Below are 20,008 nucleotides of genomic sequence, written 5' to 3'. Positions count from 1 at the left end.
TATATTGACAGATGGGTGCTAGGTGGTTGGATGGATAGCACATGGACAGAATGACAGACAGTTGGCTCAATGACAGATGTATAGAAGCTACATAAACAATAGGAGATGGGGTATCAGGGCTTCCCAACGTGGGAGCTACCAAACCCTGGGATTGCAGGAATGATCCAGGGGAGTAACTGTAGCCTTGAATGCAGTTGTGAAGGGAGCAATTTTGTTTCTTTTTTTCTTATTCTTTTTTTTGGGGGGTTACATCTGGCAATGCACAGGGGTTATTCCTGGCTTATGCACTCAGGAATCACTGCTGGCGATGCTCAGGGGGCCATACGGGATGCTGGGAATCGAACCCGGGTCGACTGAGTGCAAGGCAAACGCCCTACCCGCTGTGCTATCGCTCCAGCCCCTGTTTCTTTACTTAAAGAAGGTCGGTTCTGGGACCTGAGAGATAGTCCAAGGGGTCAGGCACTTTACTTGCACACAGGTGACCTAGATTCAATCATAGGAACTACACAGGGTTCCCCAAAACCCACCAGAGTGACCCTTGAACACAGCTGGGTGTGGCCTAAAACCTAAAAAATGAGGTCGATTTCCAGAAGGGCTCTCGTGAGTCCTTTCCTGAAAACCCAGGAGTCGGCCCTGAGCAGTACAGGTGTAGACCCAACCCACTTCCCCTCCCCAACCACCACCCAGTGAAGTCCTTGGGGCTGGAGCAACAGCCCAGGGGCAGGACTCCAGGCTGCGGTGGGAGGGAGACAGCAAAGGGTTTCTGGGCAGCCCTGAGGGGGAGAAGGAGAAAGAAGGTTCCGGGCTGTGGGCAGGGAGGCTCCCAGCCAGGTGGGTCCCGGTGTCTGGGAATAAGGAAACTGCAGTGGGTCCCTCACAAGGTCTCTCCCTCTGCCCGACAGGGCGCAAGTAGGTCAGCCCCGGGGACTGCTGGGCCCCAGCTGTGAAAGGGTCCAGGAGATCACACCGGAAACCACTTTCATGGAGCTGACACAGGAAGTCACTAGAGCCAGAACAGTTTGTCACAGCACCCCAGGAACTTGCACAAACATGGCCAGATCTCAGACCCCAGACCCTCAGCACCCCCGGTCCTGGATTTGAAAGGACAGGGAGAGAGTAGGAGGAGGGGACCTGAAATAATAAAAAAGCCAAAACAAAGAGAACTTTTCTCTCAAACTTTGTTTCCCTTGAACCCCACTTATTTTTAGTTAATTATTTTTATTTATTTATTTTATTCAATCACTGTGAGATTGACCCTTACAAAGCTGTTCATGATTAGTTTTCAGTCATACAGTGCTCCAAAACCAATCGTCCACCAGTGTGCATTTCCCTGCACCAGTGTCCCCAGGTTCCCGCCCATCACCCCACCCTCTCCCACCCCCAGCCTGCCTCTATGGCAGGCACCTCTCTATGTGTGTGTCTCTCTCAGTCGACTTCTCAGTCTCTCTGTCTCTCTATCACTGTCTCTCTCTCATCTCTCTCTGTTTCTGTCTCTCTGTCACTATCTTTCTCTGTCCCTCTATCTCTATCTCTCTGTCTCTCTGTCCTTCCCCCCTTTTGGAAATTATGGTTTGCAATATATATACTGAAACATTATCATGTATATCCCTTTACCTACTTTAACACTCAGTTCTTGTCCAGCGTGATCATTTCCAACTATTATTGTCATACTGTCCCTTCTCTATCTTACTTACCCTCCACTACTCACATGCTTGTGGTAGATCACAACCATTGACCAGGCCTCCTAGCCCTTGTTGAGCTCACTTCTTATGGGAGACTGTGTTACTTTCTCTATTTGTAGGTAGGAGGAAGGTTAAGAGCAAAAATGACATAAAACAAGGAGCATGTGTTGTGCCTATGTACCCTACTTTTTGTTGTTTTTTACTTCCCTGCCACTTCTTGCCTCCTAAGTCAATGTTTGCTTGATGATTTTGTGCTCCCCATAAAATTCTTCTGCAGGAACAGGGAGCAGGGGCCTGTGCATACCTGTGTCCCGGCCCTCCTCATGCCTTATCTCCAGGTTCAGTCCCTGCACCCTGAGAGTGGCAGTCCTCTCCCCATGCACACACACATGCCTGATGCTCTTTGGGCCAGAACAACCCCATTCCAGTAAATCCCCCAATGGCAAGAGAGGCTGACTGGAGAGGATGTTCAGACCTTTTATTATGATTTTTGTTATTATTTTTTAGCTATTCTTGGTGTCTTGCCTGGTCACTGTGTGATTGGGGCATTTTAGTCTCATTCAGGTCCAAGGGTCCAGCTGTTCCTCTGCCCAGTGGCTCTTCTGGGGGTCCCTGAGGGCCGGGATGAAGCCCAAGTGGAGCCCAGGGTGTGGGGGCAGCAGGGACGGCTCCCCCCATGGCAGGTCTGAGCAGTGAGTGGGAACAGGTGCTGGCAGGAGGCCAAGGTCGGCCTCACTCACACAGCGGCCACCACCCTCCCGGCCAGGTCACCGGAGGCACCTGATTCCAGGAGGCAGGGGCTGGACTCCCAACACACGGGACACTGTTTGGGGAGACAAGATGTGGGTTCAGGTGAGGATTTAGGTGAAGAAAATGGGATCTTTGCTTTCACCCTCAGACCTGAATGAGGGCCTTGGGGGTCACTCCTCAGCTCCGCCTCCCCCCCTCCTGCCCGCTGTGGTTCTCTTGTCTTAGGGGTGGGGGTGTTTTACCAGCGTGTGGGTGGAGCTGGTGCTGTCTAAGCTGTGCCCCGTAGCGTCTGTCACAGGGATCAGGAGCCCAGCTGCCCGGGTCTCAGACTGGGCTGGCATCTTCCCTTCCCTGGGAGGGAGCAGGTCGCTGGCCATCATGCCTTAATGTCCAGATCTGTGAAGGGCACCGGCAGAGCCCACCTTGCTGGACTGTGCTGAGGACATGAGCAGTGCTTCCGAAGCCCTCTCTGAGCCACTGACTCATTATTAGGGTTCTTCACATTTTGGGATGGGATGAGCAGTTTGCAGTCCACACCTGTCATTGTCCAGTTTTTTCTCAGGAGGTGCTCCTGGCGATTCTTAGGGAATCATGGGGGTGCTGGGGATCAAACCCAAGCCTCTTGCATGCAAAACCTGCATGCAACCCCTTGGGCCCTATTATTAGTGTATGATAAGATACTAATTAAAATCTCAGGGCTAGGACGAATGGAGGTGTTACTGAGACCACTCGAGAAAATTGACAATCAAGAGGATGATGAAAGAAAGGAAAAAAAGGAAGAAAGAAAGAAAGATAAAAAGAAAGAAAGAAAAAGAGAGAGAAAGAGAGAGAGAGAAAGAAAGAAAGACAGAAAGAAAGAAAGAAAGAAAGAAAGAAAGAAAGAAAGAAAGAAAGAAAGAAAGAAAGAAAGAAAGAAAGAAAGAAAGAAAGAAAGAGAAGAAAGAAAGAAAGAGAAAGGGAGAGACAAAGAAAGAAAGAAAGAAAGAGAGGAGAGAAAGAAAGAAAGAAAGAAAGAAAGAAAGAAAGAAAGAAAGAAAGAAAGAAAGAAAGAAAGAAAGAAAGAAAGAAAGAAAGAAAGAAAGAAAGAAAGAAAGAAAGAAAGAGAGAGAGAGAGAGAGAGAGAGAGAGAAAGAAAGAGAGAGAGAGAAAGAAAGGAAGGAAGGAAGGAAGGAAGGAAGGAAGGAAGGAAGGAAGGAAGGAAGGAAGGAAGGAAGGAAGGAAGGAAGGAAGTAGGAAATTATATATGTTGGTACTGCAGAAGGGCCCAGGATGGACAGCAGCAACCGAGAAGGTTCCTCCAAGTCCTCTTGTCAATGCACCCTCAGTACCCCCGGGGTTCCCAAGGGAAGTGGGTCTGGGTGGACCCCAAGTGACATCATCGAGAATCATTTAAGAGCATCATAACTGGGTGCAGGAACCGCCGCCCCCAGAGCTACAGCCAGAGGGGCAGGAAGGGGACAAAATAATAATAGCAAGAACCAAGTAACAGTAACACAAGTTCCTGGACAAAAGAGTGAGAAAATGAGCCTGAATTTGTGTAGAATTTTCTGATTATCCAGGAGGGGATCGAAACCTCATGAAATCTAAAGATTTCTATTGTGCGTATGTCGGTGTGTGCCATTGTGTACATGTATGTGTGTGTCTGGTGTGTGTCTGTTTCTGTGTCAGTCTGTGTGGGTGTTAGCTGCCACCTGTTCAGGACTAAACTTGCCCTTTGCTCCTTCATGTGGTCCCCAAAGCCGTTGCTCACAGCTTTCCCAGAATCAGCTTCTCCCTCACCCCAGACACTGAGTGTCCTTGCAAGAAAAGGGGGTTTCTCTCTTACTCATGAACTATCCATCAGCAAGGCTGGGGACTCACAGGAGGGACTAGAGAGAAAGTTGGGGCCACATGAAAGCTCTGGTCTTGACTGAGGCTGACTCTTGTCCAATCCCCAGCACCTCCTGGTCTCCAATCCCCGGCACCTCATGGTCCCCGAGACTCACTGGGAGTGACGCACGAGCACAGAGCTGGGAGCTGCCTTGAGGACCAGTGAGGGAGACAAAAGCCAAACAGAACAAAAGCCCAGAACAGAGAATCAAACCAATCCCTTCAATCCCCACACTCTGCCCGCTGCCAAGAAGCAGCCCCCACCTCCTGCCTGGACCTCACAGTCGCCTCTCACTGGGTCTCTGGCTTCCACCCTGACCCCCACAGCCTGATCCCCAACCACAGGGAACCCCAGAACACAAGTCCAGGTGCTCCCCACAGTGCAGACCGAGTCCCTCATTTCTCCTCTTTACTGTTTGGTCGGTTGGTTTCTGGGCACGTGGGGCAGTGCTGAGTGCTCTGTGCTTGGGCTCAGTGCTTGGGGGTGAGTCCTAGCTCTGGTGCCTGAGATTGAATTCAGGCCTCCTGCACCCAAAGCTTGTACTCTGCCCTCTGAACTATCGCTCCCGCCCTCCCTTTGGGTTTCTCTGTAGATCTGTCTGTATATCTGTCTGTCTGTCTTCTGCTCTGCTGGTCCCTGACCATCAGCCCTTCCAGACGTGATGGTATTGAGGTCAGAGAGAGAGAGAGCATAGCACGTATCTCCCCTGAGTACAGCTGTGTGTGGCCCCCACCTCCAAATCCCCCAAACCGTCACCAAATAAATAGAAAGAAAAAATTGAGGCTCTAAAAGGGGAAGCAAGTTGATCACAGGAGTTTGGGCCCTACCTGTGGGGAGCCCCGGACTGCGACTGCTGGGAAGGATGAGTGGGTGGCTTAGAACTGGGGGTCTCAGGGCTGGAAAGACAGCAGAGAGGGGAGGGCGCCTGCTCCACAAGGCTGAGTTCAATTTCTTACCACACAGGGCTTCTGAGCACTGCCAGAGTGATCCCTGAGCACTACTGGGTATGGAAAAAAAAAGGAAGTGTTAGGGCGCGGACCGAGATCTCCCTATAACGACAGAGACTCCAGAGACTGCAAACAGCAAGCAGGGTTTATTGTAAGACTGGCTAGCCAGGGTCCAGCCGCCTACACGGACACGCAGGTCCAGCAGGTTGGGCAAAGACCCCGAGCTTCTCCAAAGGAGATCTTACATAGGCCTTCCCTGTCCGTTACAGCAGAGCCCGCGCATTTCATAGCCAATAGATTTGTAATATTGCAAACTTTCTTAACCAATCCATTTAAAAGGACATCACTCCTTAGCCTATGGTTTTAGAGATCAGTATTCGCGCCAATATTCAGGAATGTCCCGGTTCTGGGGGCAGTCCTGGGTCTTGTGATACGGGTCATGTGATATGGGTCTGGTTATCTGGTCTGACCACCACCCTTCTTGCGAACCGGGGTGCCTGTATCTGAATTCCTTGCTCAGGGGCAGAAAATCAAGTTATTCTAGAATGCAGGCTCCTGTAAAAAGAGTCTTAAGAAAGCTAAATAGATTCCTGTGGTCTGTCCTGGGCTAGATCCCCACATTCCTCCCTTTCCCTGCTACATATTGAGGAATCTTTCTCTATGCCCAGCCTCTAGACTGAAGGATGCCCTTCACTGGGCACTGCCAGTGTTAGAGGCTGGTATTGCTGTCTCAGAACCAGCAGTTGGACTGCATTAACAAGATCCCTAACAAATACTACTACCTTATTCTGGTTGCAAGGGGTTCGTGCTCAGAAACAAAAAGCAGGGGTACTGGGGTCCCAGGTGGGATGGGATCAGGGTAAGCAAGTTGGCTTTCCCAGTTTGCTTTCTATTACAAGATAGGAGGGGAACAAGCAAGGGGTTACATACAAGCAAGCCAAGTATTGTTGGGGCCCAGTATAGGGGTTCTTCTAGCTAACCTGTAGTATACATGCTGGAAGGCCACTGTATAGTTCTAGTTACAGTAGGCTCAATAGGTCCCTGATCAAACACACATCCCAACATGGGTCATAACTGGCAAAGACCAAGGTTAATTTTACATGCCTCAATATCAAAAACTACCCAGTGCCAAAACTGGGGCAGGTAAGGAGCTCGCTCTACAGCTTCCACTACGAGCATACAGAAACAGAGAATTACCCATGCCCTTCCCATGGTTCCTTTAAGTCACTTTCATCAGTCTTATCTTGAGGGGGTCGTCCCCCGTTGTCTGGACATGCCACTAGTCGATGTCATTCTGATTCCAAGAGAGGAGGCAGCCTTTTTGATTCCATCCTCCTTCAAAGCAGATGGTGTGTTCAGGATCACAGTGTGAAGACCTCTCCACTGAGATTCTCGGGTGGCAGTTTTTATCACCTGATTCAAACCAGATGTCTCAATGCATACAGATGAGAAGTTCACTCTGGCAGTGTGATCCGAGCCACGCATGGAGCTGGACCTTGACACCTGTAAAGGCTAGTAATAACTGGAAAAGAGAGAGATCATACATTTTGGCCTACACTTCCATTTCAAGGCTAAGTTGGAATAGTGGCAGTTGACCCAAAAGAATTCCAAAGGGAGCAGAATTCCTCCATTAATGGGGTTCACACTCACAACAGGGCAGTTGGGATTTTCAAGGCGGGATGGGCTTCCTTAATCTATCTTTCACATTACCCCAGAGATTCCACCACCTTTAATCCTTTAAGGGAAAATGGTCGAAGGTCCATCTTCTGGAACTGCTTCCTGCTGACACAGGGATGCTGACCCTGCCTGCACAAGGGGTGGAATCTCAGGCCGCCTTAGTTTTTAGTGGGCCCCAGGCAATGAATTTGAAAAATCACATCACTTAGTCTAGGAAATGCTACTTTGAAATGACCAAATCTTGGAGGCAGATGAACAAATGACAAGTGCTCAAGCACTCAGGGCACAAGAACCAATTATCAATGGCGTAGGAGGCACGGTTCTGAGTTACTTATTTCTTACTGCCCTGTTCATCTCTTCAGTATTTCACTTTCTTAGTCTAAGGGTCTGTAATTTTCAGCGTCCCTTTGGAAACCTTGCTCCAATACCTATTCTTCCTCTTCTGCAGGGTGTTCTGGCTTAGGGGAGCTATTCTGTAATGGGCTATTAACCCCATGATGAAACAAGAATTGAGAGCTGTTATGTACTAACTAAGAATGAATACTTAGAACTGATTTAGATCACCACTCTCAGTTCTTTAATCAATTTACAGGTTGGGAGAGGCAATTGATACTTTAAGCTGAAGTTCCCCCAGTTTGGTAAAGCTCTGGCTCCTGCTTTTCTGGCCAGACTGGTGACAGCGTGCACAACATTGAGTATCTTTATAGACTAGACATCTTACTTACTAAATTACCCAATTATTCAATCACCTTTGTATAACTAGAATCTGATTCTCACAAAAGAGGCAAATTACAGAAGCATGGTTTTCTCTCCTCCTCCATTTTAAATTTGCCAGACAGCTTAATAAATCTGGCTTGCTCTTTTGCATAAGCACAGCAAGATTTGAGAACTCTCCACTTGGGGTACCCCATTACTTACTGAGAAGTCCTAGGAACTGGTCAAAGACAGAGCAGGAAACACACCAATAATGGTGTTTAATGTTCTTAACTCACGTCAGGGATACCCCAGGCTTGGCCATAAGATGTGAAGATCAGGTCCCACGATGAACTTAAAGGTAGAGCCTTCAGGTTGAACAGAATGTGGCCTCAGGCCTCTCACCCTCCATAGGAGTATCCGGCAGTCAGGAGCTCATCCCATACATGGAGGGTGGGGCTCAGGCTGAGTCAGTCATTGCAGATTTCCAGCTTCCTCATTTTCCATGGCACAGAGATGTCCAGTCCTTCCTTGAGCCAGCCTGCCGTTAGGGTCTCCCTGAGGTTAGTAGAGCACTTGAAACAATAACTGTTAAATACCTGCTCCAGTCATTTAGACCAATCCCCTGACTCCTTCCCTGAAGGAGGGTTTTTGGGGTCCCATAGCTGGTTTTCCTGTCTGCTCCAGGATAGACCCTATTGCAGAGAGGAAAAACTCTTGTCTGGGTTTATGCAAACATAATACCTTAATGTTTCATGGCACTGAGGAGAGAAAAGCAAACATTTCCCTTACTCACAATGAGATCTACCCATTTACTATGGGTCCCAGTCAAATGAATGTTCTGTAGAGATAGAATATACAGTTTAACAACATCAGATCTAACTTATTTAGTCCCAAATTAAAAGCCTTGATTTTCAATTATCTAAGAGCACTGTAACAGGAGTCTTATACTCGAACTATTCTTCAGATAATTTAAGTAGTTTCTTATAACAGTATAGTTTGATTACAGTCTTCTTTCTTAAAACACAACCTCAAACCTACACACATATTTCTCCACATACTCAAGCCTTCTACACATTCCTTTACATTCATTCTGTCCTGTTCCTCGAAACCAGTTTCACTTTTACAGGATTCCTCCCCCCCCCCTTTTTTTTTTTAGCAAGCTTTGTTCCAGTTTCCAGAATGAGAAAATGGCCGTGTCTCAGAGCGGGAGCCAGAGAGAGATTCCAGTGGTTAGGGAGTTTCCCTTGCCTGGCACAAACCAGGGTCCAGGGTTCCATGACCAGGATCCGATATTGTCCCTGAATATTGACAGGAATGGCCCAAATTACCTCACTACCTACCCCCCACTGTAAATAAAGGAAAAAGCAAGAAAGTGGCCTTTCTCTTGGATTCAATTCTCCCCCCCTTCCCATCTGCCCAGTCCCTCCCAGCTATTGCGCATGTCAGGAATGTAGCTGTCTCCAGCCCAATAAGGAAGCTGTGGGAGGAGACCATCCGGGTCTGGCTAGTGTTTCTGCAACAGCTTTTAACTGTTAGGTGTCTGGTTCCTCCAGCAGCAGCTGCCTCTGGGGTCCTGCTCAGAGGGAACTAAAGAGGGAGATGTTAGGACCCCGAGGATGAAGGACACCTCTGGCCACCCTGCTCCAGCCCGCTAGGACCCTCCCCCCGCCCCACTCTCTCTCTCTCTCTCTCTCTCTCTCTCTCTCTCTCTCTCTCTCTCTCTCTCTCCCCCCCGCCCCACTCTCTCTCTCTCTCTCTCTCTCTCTCTCTCTCTCTCTCTCTCTCTCTCTCTCTCTCTCTCTCTCTCTCTCTCTCTCTCTCTCTCTCTCTCTCTCTCGCATGGCCTGGACAGGGACCCTGCCAGGCCTGACTCTGCTGCTACCTCTGCTCTTACCGCCCTGGACACCCACCAGAGCCAGTAAGTGACCCCTTCTCCTGCGCTCAGACCCCAGGCTCCCGCCTGCTCCCAGCCCTGTGCAGAGCTCACCCCACCCCTGCCTCCCCCACAGGCAGGATCAATAGCCCTCGGGCTACCCCTACAACCACCTAGAAATCATCAATACTAGTCCCAGGGACTTTGTCACTCTGTGTAGGATAACATTGCTTTGTTGTTCTCCCTGATTGCAGGAGTTTCGGTTTATTGGGCTAAACCCATCACCGTATTCCCCAGGCACTCACATTCCTCTCTTTGTCTGTAACCTCTTCTCTGTCCCCTGCTTCCCCAACTGGGCAATCACCTTTATTCCCAAATCAGACTCTGTTGACTTGGTCAGATCCTACTAGGACACTGGATTTGTATTTGTAAGTGTAATATTGCTTTGCTCTTCTCCTTATGTCCTCTGCATAGTTACGTTAGAGCAATGTTCTTTTTGTACAGACGCAGGAAGACCAGTTAATGCTATGCTTTTATAACTTGGGAGTTAACTGACTCTGAATAATATTCATTCCTGGGCATCTGTTTTCACTATTTAAGCCTCAGTTGCCCTTAGATCCTAGCACCCCAAAAGCAGGGTCCTGATGAGGGACTGGATGTATCCAGGGCAAACTGTGAGCTACCCTGCCATCGAAACGGGCCAGGACAAGTGCCATAATACTTGCCATAATACTATAAGTTAGGACCATGGTCATGGACAAATTCTGTCATGATCCAAAATGTAACAACTGAACTAGGACTCTGGTAGGGTTAGGAAAAACTAATCTGGCCTGAGCACTGTAGTCTGAGATCTATAGCAAGATGTCCACAGGGGAGACACCCTATTAGCTTGATGTATCTCTTACCGTGTCCACACAAATGGCTAATACTATTAAGGAATAGAATTTGGATGAATGTTTGAATGGCTGTTGGATTAAGGAAAGGAGAAATGCACCCTTAGATGGTAATTCGCCCTTAGGCGGGTCATCTTGCCTTGGTCTGGAGTTTTCTGTCAGAGGTGGTGGTTTGATCACAAAAGGACAGCTTCAAAGTTTCCTGTGAATCTCCCTCAAGTCTCTGATACTAGTTCCTGCATCTGCTGATGTCTGTCCCCTCAGTAGTGGTCTGGCCTTCTCTGGGTCTGTTACTGGGGCTAGATGAGGCCTCAGTTCCTGTTTTTCTGTAAATTTGGCTTCTGCAACTTCAAGGCTACTGATATTATTACTTCCCAGGAGACTCACTGACATTGCCTAGGAAGGGGCCTTTCCTCCCTCCCTCCCTACATCATGAGCAGGTGCTGGGTGCCAGGTGCTCTAAAGCCCAGGACGGGGGCTGTGAGTTCAAGACACTCAGAGCATCTTTTGCAGAGTTTGAAGGGGGTTCAGAGTCTTTCTGAGGGAAGTTACCACTTGGAGTGTTTCTGGAATTATTGAGCAGAGGGTTTTGTGTTCTCCCCACCCCACAAAACACACACATGCTTATTTAAGCACCACCCTGGTTTACAAATTAAGAAACTAATTTGTTCGCTCTCCACCAAGATGCGACATGGGTGGCCACACATTTTTGCGGTCGCTCTGATGCTGATCGACCAGGATCTGGAGGCCAGCTAGACTACTTTTGGTACCAGCAGCTGCTTGTACAAATGTCTCTAGACTGTGAACTAAGCCATAGCCCCACACAGGCCGAGGAGGGGAAAGGTCTTTCTTTCTCGTTTTTTTTTCCCTTTTTGAGGAAAGACGGCATGGAGTCTGCCATTTCATAAGGACCATTAAGGAGGTATGAACTTGGTGGTGCGGGAAGAAAAAAAAAGAGGTATGAATTTGCAACAGCGGGACGTATGGGCGATCTTGGGATGGGGGCGATAACGGCGTGCTCTCCACCGAGATGCGACCCTGGTGGCCACACGTTTGTTTGGCCCCTCTGATGCTGGTCGACCACAATCCAGAGGCCAACTAGACTACTTTTTGTACCAGCAGCTGCTTGCAGAAATGTCTCTAGACTGTGAACTAAACCATAGCCCCATGCTGCCCAGGAAGAGAAATGATGCAATTTCTAACATAAATCTCCCTGGACTTAGTTACTAAAATACTGAAATACAGAACTCCCAAACCGCATGGCCGCAATTTGATATCTCTTCATTCTCAGCAATGGAAAACTAATTATCAAATGCTTCCTTGTAAGCAGGGCTGTTTTTTGGGGGGAAACTCCAACAACAAAAGTGAGTTTTGTGTTGAAATATGGAATGTAATCAAGGTAAAGAGAAAGTAAAGTGAAATTTATCAGCTACGCAGGCGGGGGTAGAGGGATTGGGGGGTGGGTGTTATACTCGTGTTTTTGGTGGTGGAATATGTGCACTGGTGAAGGGACGGGTGTTTGAGCATTGTATAACTGAGACATAAGCCTGAAAACTTTGTAACTGTCCACATGGTGATTCAATAAAATAAATTAATTAAAAAAAGAAACTCTGTTGCAACAATGTTGCAATTTTACCAGACTGTCAGAGGCATTTTACTCGCACAAGAAATATACATTTTTTGGGGAGGATCACAGGACTGCCTCCAGAGGTATTGTGTTATGGCCTGCCAGATAGCAGCCTGTTCAACCTCCTTTTATTTATTAGGTTAACGTACAAACCAATCATATTCAGCCACATAAGCTGAATATGCAAACTAACCAACGGGAACAATAACAGTTATTTAAAGTTACAGTGACAAAAACATAAAGCGTCGTTTACATCCAGGCCTAGCTAGGCCTGAGATTATGGGATGTTGTATACCAACATTTCCCCCTTTTTTGTTTAAAATGACCAGTAGTAAATAATACAAACATTTTCATAAACCTTTCCAGCAATACCTCAAAAAATCTTAAGAAAATCTAACCTTATTTTACAGAAACTGTTTTTCATTTTATAATACAGAGTTTATACACATTAAGCAATATTTCAATTCCAGTCCTGGTTCAGAGACATTTGTCAAGGAAGATCAATTAGTCTCTATTAGTTAGTTCAAAAACAACACTTTCATGCTATTTTTGGATGAACTTCACAGTCCAGGTTTTTCCACAATCAGTAACTGTTGAAGTACTCCTGTTATCAGATACTTCTCTCAGAAGAATCACCAGCATCCATAAGTAAAATTAGAAATTTCCTCTTTCTCAAATTTCATAAATGTCCCAATAAAATATGCATAGAATATCATCCAGTTTCTTATAATAAACCTGTTATCTCTTAAAATAAACCAATATCTTTTGAACCTATTTTATATACAGTTATTTCAAGTCTCTTTTTACGGCTCATTTAATGGTTCTTATGCTTAAGATATTTTAAATCATGAACCTTTTATATCAATCTTTAACAGTTTTTACCTTGGTTTCATGCTCTAATTTTACAGCTCTTAATAAGCTCCAAAAAACACTCACACTTTTAAAGATTTTTCGGAGTAGGATTGCCACTTCTGATTTCAATCTGACTTCAATATTTAAACACTTAACACAGACAGACATACAGAAAAACAACAAAATCACATGCATGTGCGTGTTCCCCCAAAATCTCTCCGGCCCGCGGAGAGACAACAGTGGAAAGCGCTCCTAATTGGGTGGATTCTATGAGCGGTCCCAACCTGAAAATAAAACTGGTGAGGTTAGGAAAAAAGGGGCTCAAGACAACACGTGCTGATCAAGAGTGTCTTTATTACCAGCCATGCTGGTTTTATACCTTTCTTAGCAGGGGGTTGGTACATGAGTTGTCAATCATCAAGGAAGTGTCTTCTCAGACCAAATAAGGAAAGGTTCGGGGCGTTATTTGGTGGGCTTACGATATTCTCCAAGAGTTGGTTGAGAAATAGTGGGGAGGGGAAGACAAGGGTTTATCTGGCAGGAGCATCTGTCAGGAGGAATGTACAAGGCTTTTAGTGTAAAGGAAGGCATTCTACTTTATGGGCTCTTGGGGGTATCGTGGTTAACTGCCCTGGGCTACTTTTACTTCTAGAGTTTAGCTATTTCCTTTGTCACAAGGGCACCTGTGCCTCAGGTTATGCAAACGCTGGTAATGGAATTTTCCGGTTTGTCCAGGGTAAAGGTTGCCGGGCCCTCTTTTGTTCAGGGTCCTGAACAGTCTCCAACATGCATGTGCATTCATACATACCTGATCCTTATTCTGACTTCCAAGAACCAGAGAAAAAAACTGATGGACAGAGAAAGAAAGGGCAGTCCCCAGGGTAAAAATTTCCGTCGGCCAGTTGGGATTATCCCCCATTTTCAGTCCAACTAGCCTGTCTCTTGCTTGTAGAATTGGATCCAAAAAGAAAATAAGAGAAGCGCTTCTGTTTTTACAAAGCCGGCCAAAATTCATGAAAAAAGAATCCACACTGCAGTTTTTTCATTTGCTATCCATTATTCACTGAGAAGTTTTAGTCTCTTTGTAGGACACCAAAAATGGTTTCTGTTTGCTGAAATAAAAGCAAAACCTCGTCCCCAAATTTCCACCTGGCCTGGCATCCAACTCCCAGAGACTGGGTCCCTGTAAAGGACCTTACATCTCTGATTAATTTTATCTGAATCATTTTTAATTCTATTAGAGCTTATTTCTTCTGAGCTATCCTGAATTTTCCAATGTTTTCACGCCGATGTCATTTCATCAGAGCAATTCAAAAAATTCAATGTGAACAGTGCAAACTTAAGAAATTGAAATATCTTTTGCTTTGGAAAGTTGTTGTGAATTTTGCCCAGATAATCAGTGCAAGCAATTTGCCAATCTTCATCAATTTCCTACAGCTCCTGAATTTGCTCATTAGTCAATGGTACAATAATTTCAGTAGGATCGTTCCCTATTAATTGTCTAGTTCTTCTTCCTTTAAAAATTATCTGAGATATTTTATTTACATGAGTAACCAATGTTTTACTAGACTTGTTACATAAAAAACTCCATTCCACAATATTAGTTCCTTGTACCAAAATCCCAATAGGAGAATGTGAAGTAGGCAACACTATCAGATTTAAACTTTCTGAAGAGTCAATTCTATCCAGCTGAGCCTTATTAACAATTTCTTCAATTATTTCTAATTCCTTTTCAGCTGCCGGGCTAAGTTGCCTTGGACTGTTTAAAGAGGGATCACCTTCCAATGTTTGAAACAAATTTTGTAGGGCATAGGTTAGAATACCCAAAGAAGGCCGTAGTCAATTTATATTTCCTAATAGTTTTTGAAAGTCATTTAAAGTTCTTAATTTATCTCTCCGAATTTGGACCTTTTGAGGTGTAATTCTACTCTCCCATATTATTTGTCCCAAAAATTCCCAAGGAACCTGACGTTGAATTTTGTCCTGTGCAATTTTTAAACCCCATAACTCTAGTTCATAAGTTACAGCCTCATAAACCTTTTGCAAATTTATATGAGGTGGAGCAGTGATAAGAATATCATCCATATAGTGAATAATTTTGATGTCAGGGTACTGTGCCCTAATTATATCCAGTGGTTGATTAACAAAGTACTGACACATCGTGGGACTATTCATCATCCCTTGAGGCAAAACAGTCCAGTGATATCTTTTAGCAGGAGTTTCACTATTTAAGGAAGGCACAGTAAAGGCAAATTTTTCTCTATCCTCTTCTCTCAAAGGGATGGTATAGAAACAATCCTTTAGATCAATTATAATAATATTCCATTGCTTTGGAATAATGGCTAAATTAGGTAGGCCCATTTGAAAGGGCCCATTGGTTCCATGCAGTCATTAACTTTTCTTAGATCACTTAACATTCGCCATTTACCAGTCTTTTTCTTGATAACAAATACTGGTGAATTCCAGGGACTAGAACTGAAAACAATATGTCCCAATTCAAACTGTTCTGTAACTAATTCATTTAAAGCCTTAAGTTTTTCTTTTGTTAAGGGCCACTGCTCAACCCAAACAGGCTGAACCTTTTTCCAGACTATTGGGAGAGCTGTTCTTCAAACAGCAGCCCAAATTAAAAAGGCGATTGCTGAGACACCTCTTTTTCTTTAATATATTTCACACCAAGTTTGGGGGCCATATGTTGCAACAAATCTCGTCCCCATGAGGTGATAGCTATTGGAGCAATATATGGCCGGATGACTGCCGTGTCTCCATCAGGATCACTACAACGAAGAGCCTGCACACTCTGTTGAATATCAGTGACCACACCCATACCAGAAAAAGTAACGTCCACACAACGCTTTTGCCAAACTTTAGACCAATGATGGGAGGCGACGACAGTAACATCAGCACCTGAATCTAACATACCCTCCAGTCTTGTTCCATCCTCAAAGGTCATAACCAAGTAGGCTTATCATCAGTAATCTTTTTTGCCCAAAATATTTCTGCATTAGTGCTTCCAAAATCACCCTTTCTTTTTATGCCTGTATTTTTTCCTAGTATACACAGAAGCAAAAGCAGTTGAGCAATACGTTCCCCTTTTAATATTCTAATATCTGCTTGGACAGTGACTATAATTGAGATTTCATTCACAAAATCACTGTCAATGAGTCCCACTTGTACATTAACACCTCGCAGAGTCATACTACTTCTCCCTAAGATCAATCCTGCTGTTCCTTTTGGAAGGGGGCCATAAACATTAGTTGGAATGTTATAAATTTTATTAGGATTCAGAAACAAATCCTGTAAAACTGAAATATCAGCTGCTACACTTCCCTCTGTTGCTCTTACAAGGTCTGTGTAGGACAATTTATTGCTAATGCCTTTTGGTTTATTGATTGTTATCATGGTAGGGGGTGAAGAACTCTTGATAGATTTTACTGAAGATTTCCTGTATTGTTGAAGGGGCCCTGGGTGGAGCCCTGACTCCCGTTTCCCGATGGCTCATTATCTTTTCTAACTTTTTTTCTTTTGTAATGGCATTCATTGGCCCAATGCTTCCCCTTCCTACATTTTCTACAGACGCCTGGTTCTTTTCTCATTCTAGAGTTAATACTTGTACAATTTCGTCTGAGATGTCCCAAAACTCCACAGCCGTAACATTTTATCTGGTTTACTCTTTTAAAAGCAGCGGCTATTATTTGCGCCTGATGGGTTGGTGTTCCCACTTCCCTACATACTTTAATAAAATCATTCAGAGAGTTTTTTCCCATTAGCTTAGCAGTTTGAATTGCCTTTTTGCAGTCTGCTGTAGCATTTTCCACCGCTAAAGTTAGCATAAGCATTTCACGAAGGCCTTCATCAGGTATAGCCTTTTCAAGAGAATCTTGGAGTCTGGCAAAAAATCTGTGTAAAGTTCATTTGCTTCCTGAAAGATTTTTGTGAATGACATAGTACGTTTTGCAGAGGTCTCAAGATAACGCCACGCCTTTAGACAGGTCTTATTAACAGCTTCTAAAATGTTTGCCTCTAAACGGACTTGTTCTTCCACTAAAGCCCACTTGCCAGTGCCTAAAATCTGGTTCACAGTGTTAGCAACTTGTTTTGGTGTTTTAATTCTAGCAAATTTCTCAGCCTCTTCTCTCCACCAGGATTTAAATTGTACATATTGAGAATTTTCTAACACTGCCTTTGCAAGAGTTTGCCAATCAAATGGAATTACAGTATTAGCTTCTGCAAAATTTTCCAGAAGGGCTAGCACATAGTTAGAAGTAACACCATAGGTGGTCACAGCTTGCTTAATCGAGGAAAGAAACTTAAAAGGAACAGGCTCATATTCCCCTGCCTGTCTTTTTCTTTGTATATCAGTATTACAAACAACTGGAAAAGTCATAAACTGAGCAGGCTGTTGACTCAACAACTTTGTTTTATATAAAGGAGTTTCACATTTTTGCATCAGAGAATGCAACTCAGGAGTAAAATTAAAATGGGGACACAGAGAATTCTCTTCCCTATTCTTATATAATTGAGGAGAAGGAACTGCCAAAGAGTCAGGATCAGTGATACCCTGTACAGTAGGCATTATCCTTCTTTCAGAAGGGTGGTGCATCTCAAGGTACTTCATTTGTCTAATGAATTTATCTAATTTTTCATTAACTTTTCTCAACTCATGGGAGTTTACATCCTCTTTTAAAACCGAATTTTCTGTGTCTGACTTGACGCTGTCAGACTCAGACTGGGCAGGTGAATCATCAATTTGATATGATTCACCAGACAAGACAGATGCTGTTGGCTTAGCACAAAATTTTGGTAATATCAAAGATTCTCCCACTTTTCTCCTCTAACACAGGAGTTTCCCTGTAAGTTGCCTTAGAATTTGATGAATTAGTGAAGAGAGTCGTATGAGAAGACGAAGGAGCTGATGAATCAGTAGAGAGAGTAGTATGAGAAGAGAGAGAAGGTTCCTCATACTCAAAGTCAAACTGAAAAATTCAGGGCACCAGTAATGCTATTGTACGCCCTCCATTCCTTTGCTGGGATCAAATCTCCATTTTTCTGTGCATGACACAAATCTCTCCCTATTTTTACCCATAAATCTAGATTGAATTGTTCTATATTTTTTGACTTAAACCAATGACAATACTTTTGTATCCTCTCAAGGAGGCATCTTATTATCTCTTCCTTTAAGGGCAGACCAGCTGCTTCTGTTAGAGAGTTCAAAGTGTCAACATAGGCATCCTGCTGAGAAGTTACAGAATTGCCCATTGCCCCTTTTTCTTTTTCTTCCTTTATTTATTCTTTATTTCTTTTCTCCCTTTCTCCTTTTCTTCTTTTCCCTTTCTTTCTTCCTGCCTATCTTTCTTTCTCCCTTTCTTTCTCTTTTTTTTCTTTTCCCTCTTATCTATATTTCTTCTTTCTCCCTTTCTCTTTTTCTTCTTCCTTCCTTATCTATATTTCTTCTTCGTTCTCCCTTTCTCCTTTTTTCTTCTTCCTTATCTATATTTCTTTTCTGTCCCTTTCTTTTTTTCTTCTTCCATTCTATTTCTTTACTTCCTTTCTTTCTTTCTATCTATATTTCTTCTTTCTCCCTTCTTTCTCTTTTACTTCTTCCTTATCTATGTTTCTTCTTCTTTCTCTCTATTTATATTTCTTTATGCCCTTTCTATTTTTCTTCTTTCCTTCCTTTCTATATCTATTTCTTTATTCCCTTTTCCTTCTTTCCTTCCTTTTTTTCTCTCTATATTTCTTCATTTATATTTCTTTATTCCCTTTATCTTTTTCTTCTTTCCTTTCTTTCTATCTCTATTTCTTTATTCCCTTCCGTTTTCTTCTCTCCTTCCTTTCTTTCTCTCTATATTTCTTCATTTATATTTCTTTATTCCCTTTATCTTTTTCTTCTTTCCTTCCTTTCTATCTCTATTTCTTTATTCCCTTTTTCTTCTTTCCTTCCTTTCTTTCTTTCTTTCTTTCTTTCTTTCTTTCTTTCTTTCTTTCTTTCTTTCTTTCTTTCTTTCTTTCTTTCTTTCTTTCAATTTCTTCTTTTATATTTCTTATCTCTCCCCTTTCTCTATTTCTTCCGAACCGAGTCTTTATCTTCGAACATGACAGCAGGGGCTTCGGAAGTACAGGGAAGTGGGGGCAAGTAGCCATCCCAGTTCCATAAGGTTGGGTGCTTTCAGCCACAGGGACCCTTGTACTTGAGGATTTACAGGATTAAGTTCACTGTGAGGCTCGTCGTCCTGAGGTGAGGGGTGCTTGTTTGGAGGGGTAGGAGCCAGAAGCTGCCAGGACTTTGGGTGGGAACTGGCCTGCCCCCCCGAGTGTTATGGGTACTAGGAGAGATGCACTAGGAAAAGTTTGTCAGGAATTGTTAGTTAGCAGATCAGTGACTCTTTTCTCTGTCCAGAATTTCAACAAGAGAGCAGAACCACCCCCCAAATATGATTTTGAGCTTTTTGTGGACCTCATTCTCCTCCCATTCTCATGCTAAGTGAGCAAGCCACACACAGAAGCCAAAGATAAGCGATTAGTAAAGCAATCTATTGATTCCAAAATAGGACTATTTCTAGGAGAGTAGGTGAGCTATTCTGACAGAAGAAAGGAAGGTGAGGGCGGGGACAGGAGGGAGTACAGTGGGGAGGGCACTTACCTTGCATGTGACTGACCCGGGTTTGATCCCTGAGACCCCATTTGGTTCCCCCTGAGTACAGAGCCAGGAGTAATCCCTGAGCACTGCTGGGCGTCTCTCCCCTCCCCAGCAAAGCAGGGAGCAGGGGTAGAGAGTACTAGAACAGCAGGGAGGGCACTTGCCTTGCATATGACCAACTTGGGTTTGATCCCCTACACCTCACTCATATGGTCCCCTGAATCCCCTGAACTGTGCCAGTTGTGATCTCTGAGTGCAGAGCCAGGAGTAAGCCCTGAGCACCACCAGCTGTGGCCCAAGAACAAGCAAGGAAAGAAGGGAGGAGGGGGAGAGGGGAGAGATGGTACTTGGGATCCTGTCTGTCCTTGCTCCCAAGGAAGGGAAGGAGGGAAGGCAAGCTCCAGCTGCCTGCCTTCAAGGGAATTCATCAGCAACCAACTGCTGGGTGGGGGCATTGGGCAAGCAAAGGGCAGAGAGTTTTGCTTTTCTTACAAGTGGTGG

General features: G+C 44.6%; 1 protein-coding gene across 7 annotated transcripts in view; it reads left to right on the top strand.

The window, feature by feature from the left end:
- Positions 1-9,410: 9,410 nt before the first annotated feature.
- LOC101545665 (poliovirus receptor-like) overlaps positions 9,411-20,008 on the top strand; it is a 32,982-nt gene continuing 22,384 nt past the window's right edge. For 6 of the 7 annotated variants that reach the window (XR_008631210.1, XM_055145062.1, XM_055145066.1 and 3 more), the window contains exon 1: positions 9,417-9,540. Coding sequence is in view for 5 of the 7 variants with exons in the window: in XM_055145062.1 (XP_055001037.1) it covers positions 9,462-9,540 (79 nt within the window). In the remaining 2 variants the exon portion in view is untranslated. Of the gene's footprint in view, positions 9,541-20,008 lie in introns of all 7 variants that reach the window. The other variant, XM_055145068.1, reaches the window with a different exon arrangement.

This window comes from Sorex araneus, chromosome 8, assembly GCF_027595985.1.
Source record: "Sorex araneus isolate mSorAra2 chromosome 8, mSorAra2.pri, whole genome shotgun sequence".
NCBI classification, from domain to species: domain Eukaryota; kingdom Metazoa; phylum Chordata; class Mammalia; order Eulipotyphla; family Soricidae; genus Sorex; species Sorex araneus.
Note: the sequence above shows the minus strand (reverse complement) of the source record. Positions and strands in the feature narration are given on the sequence as shown.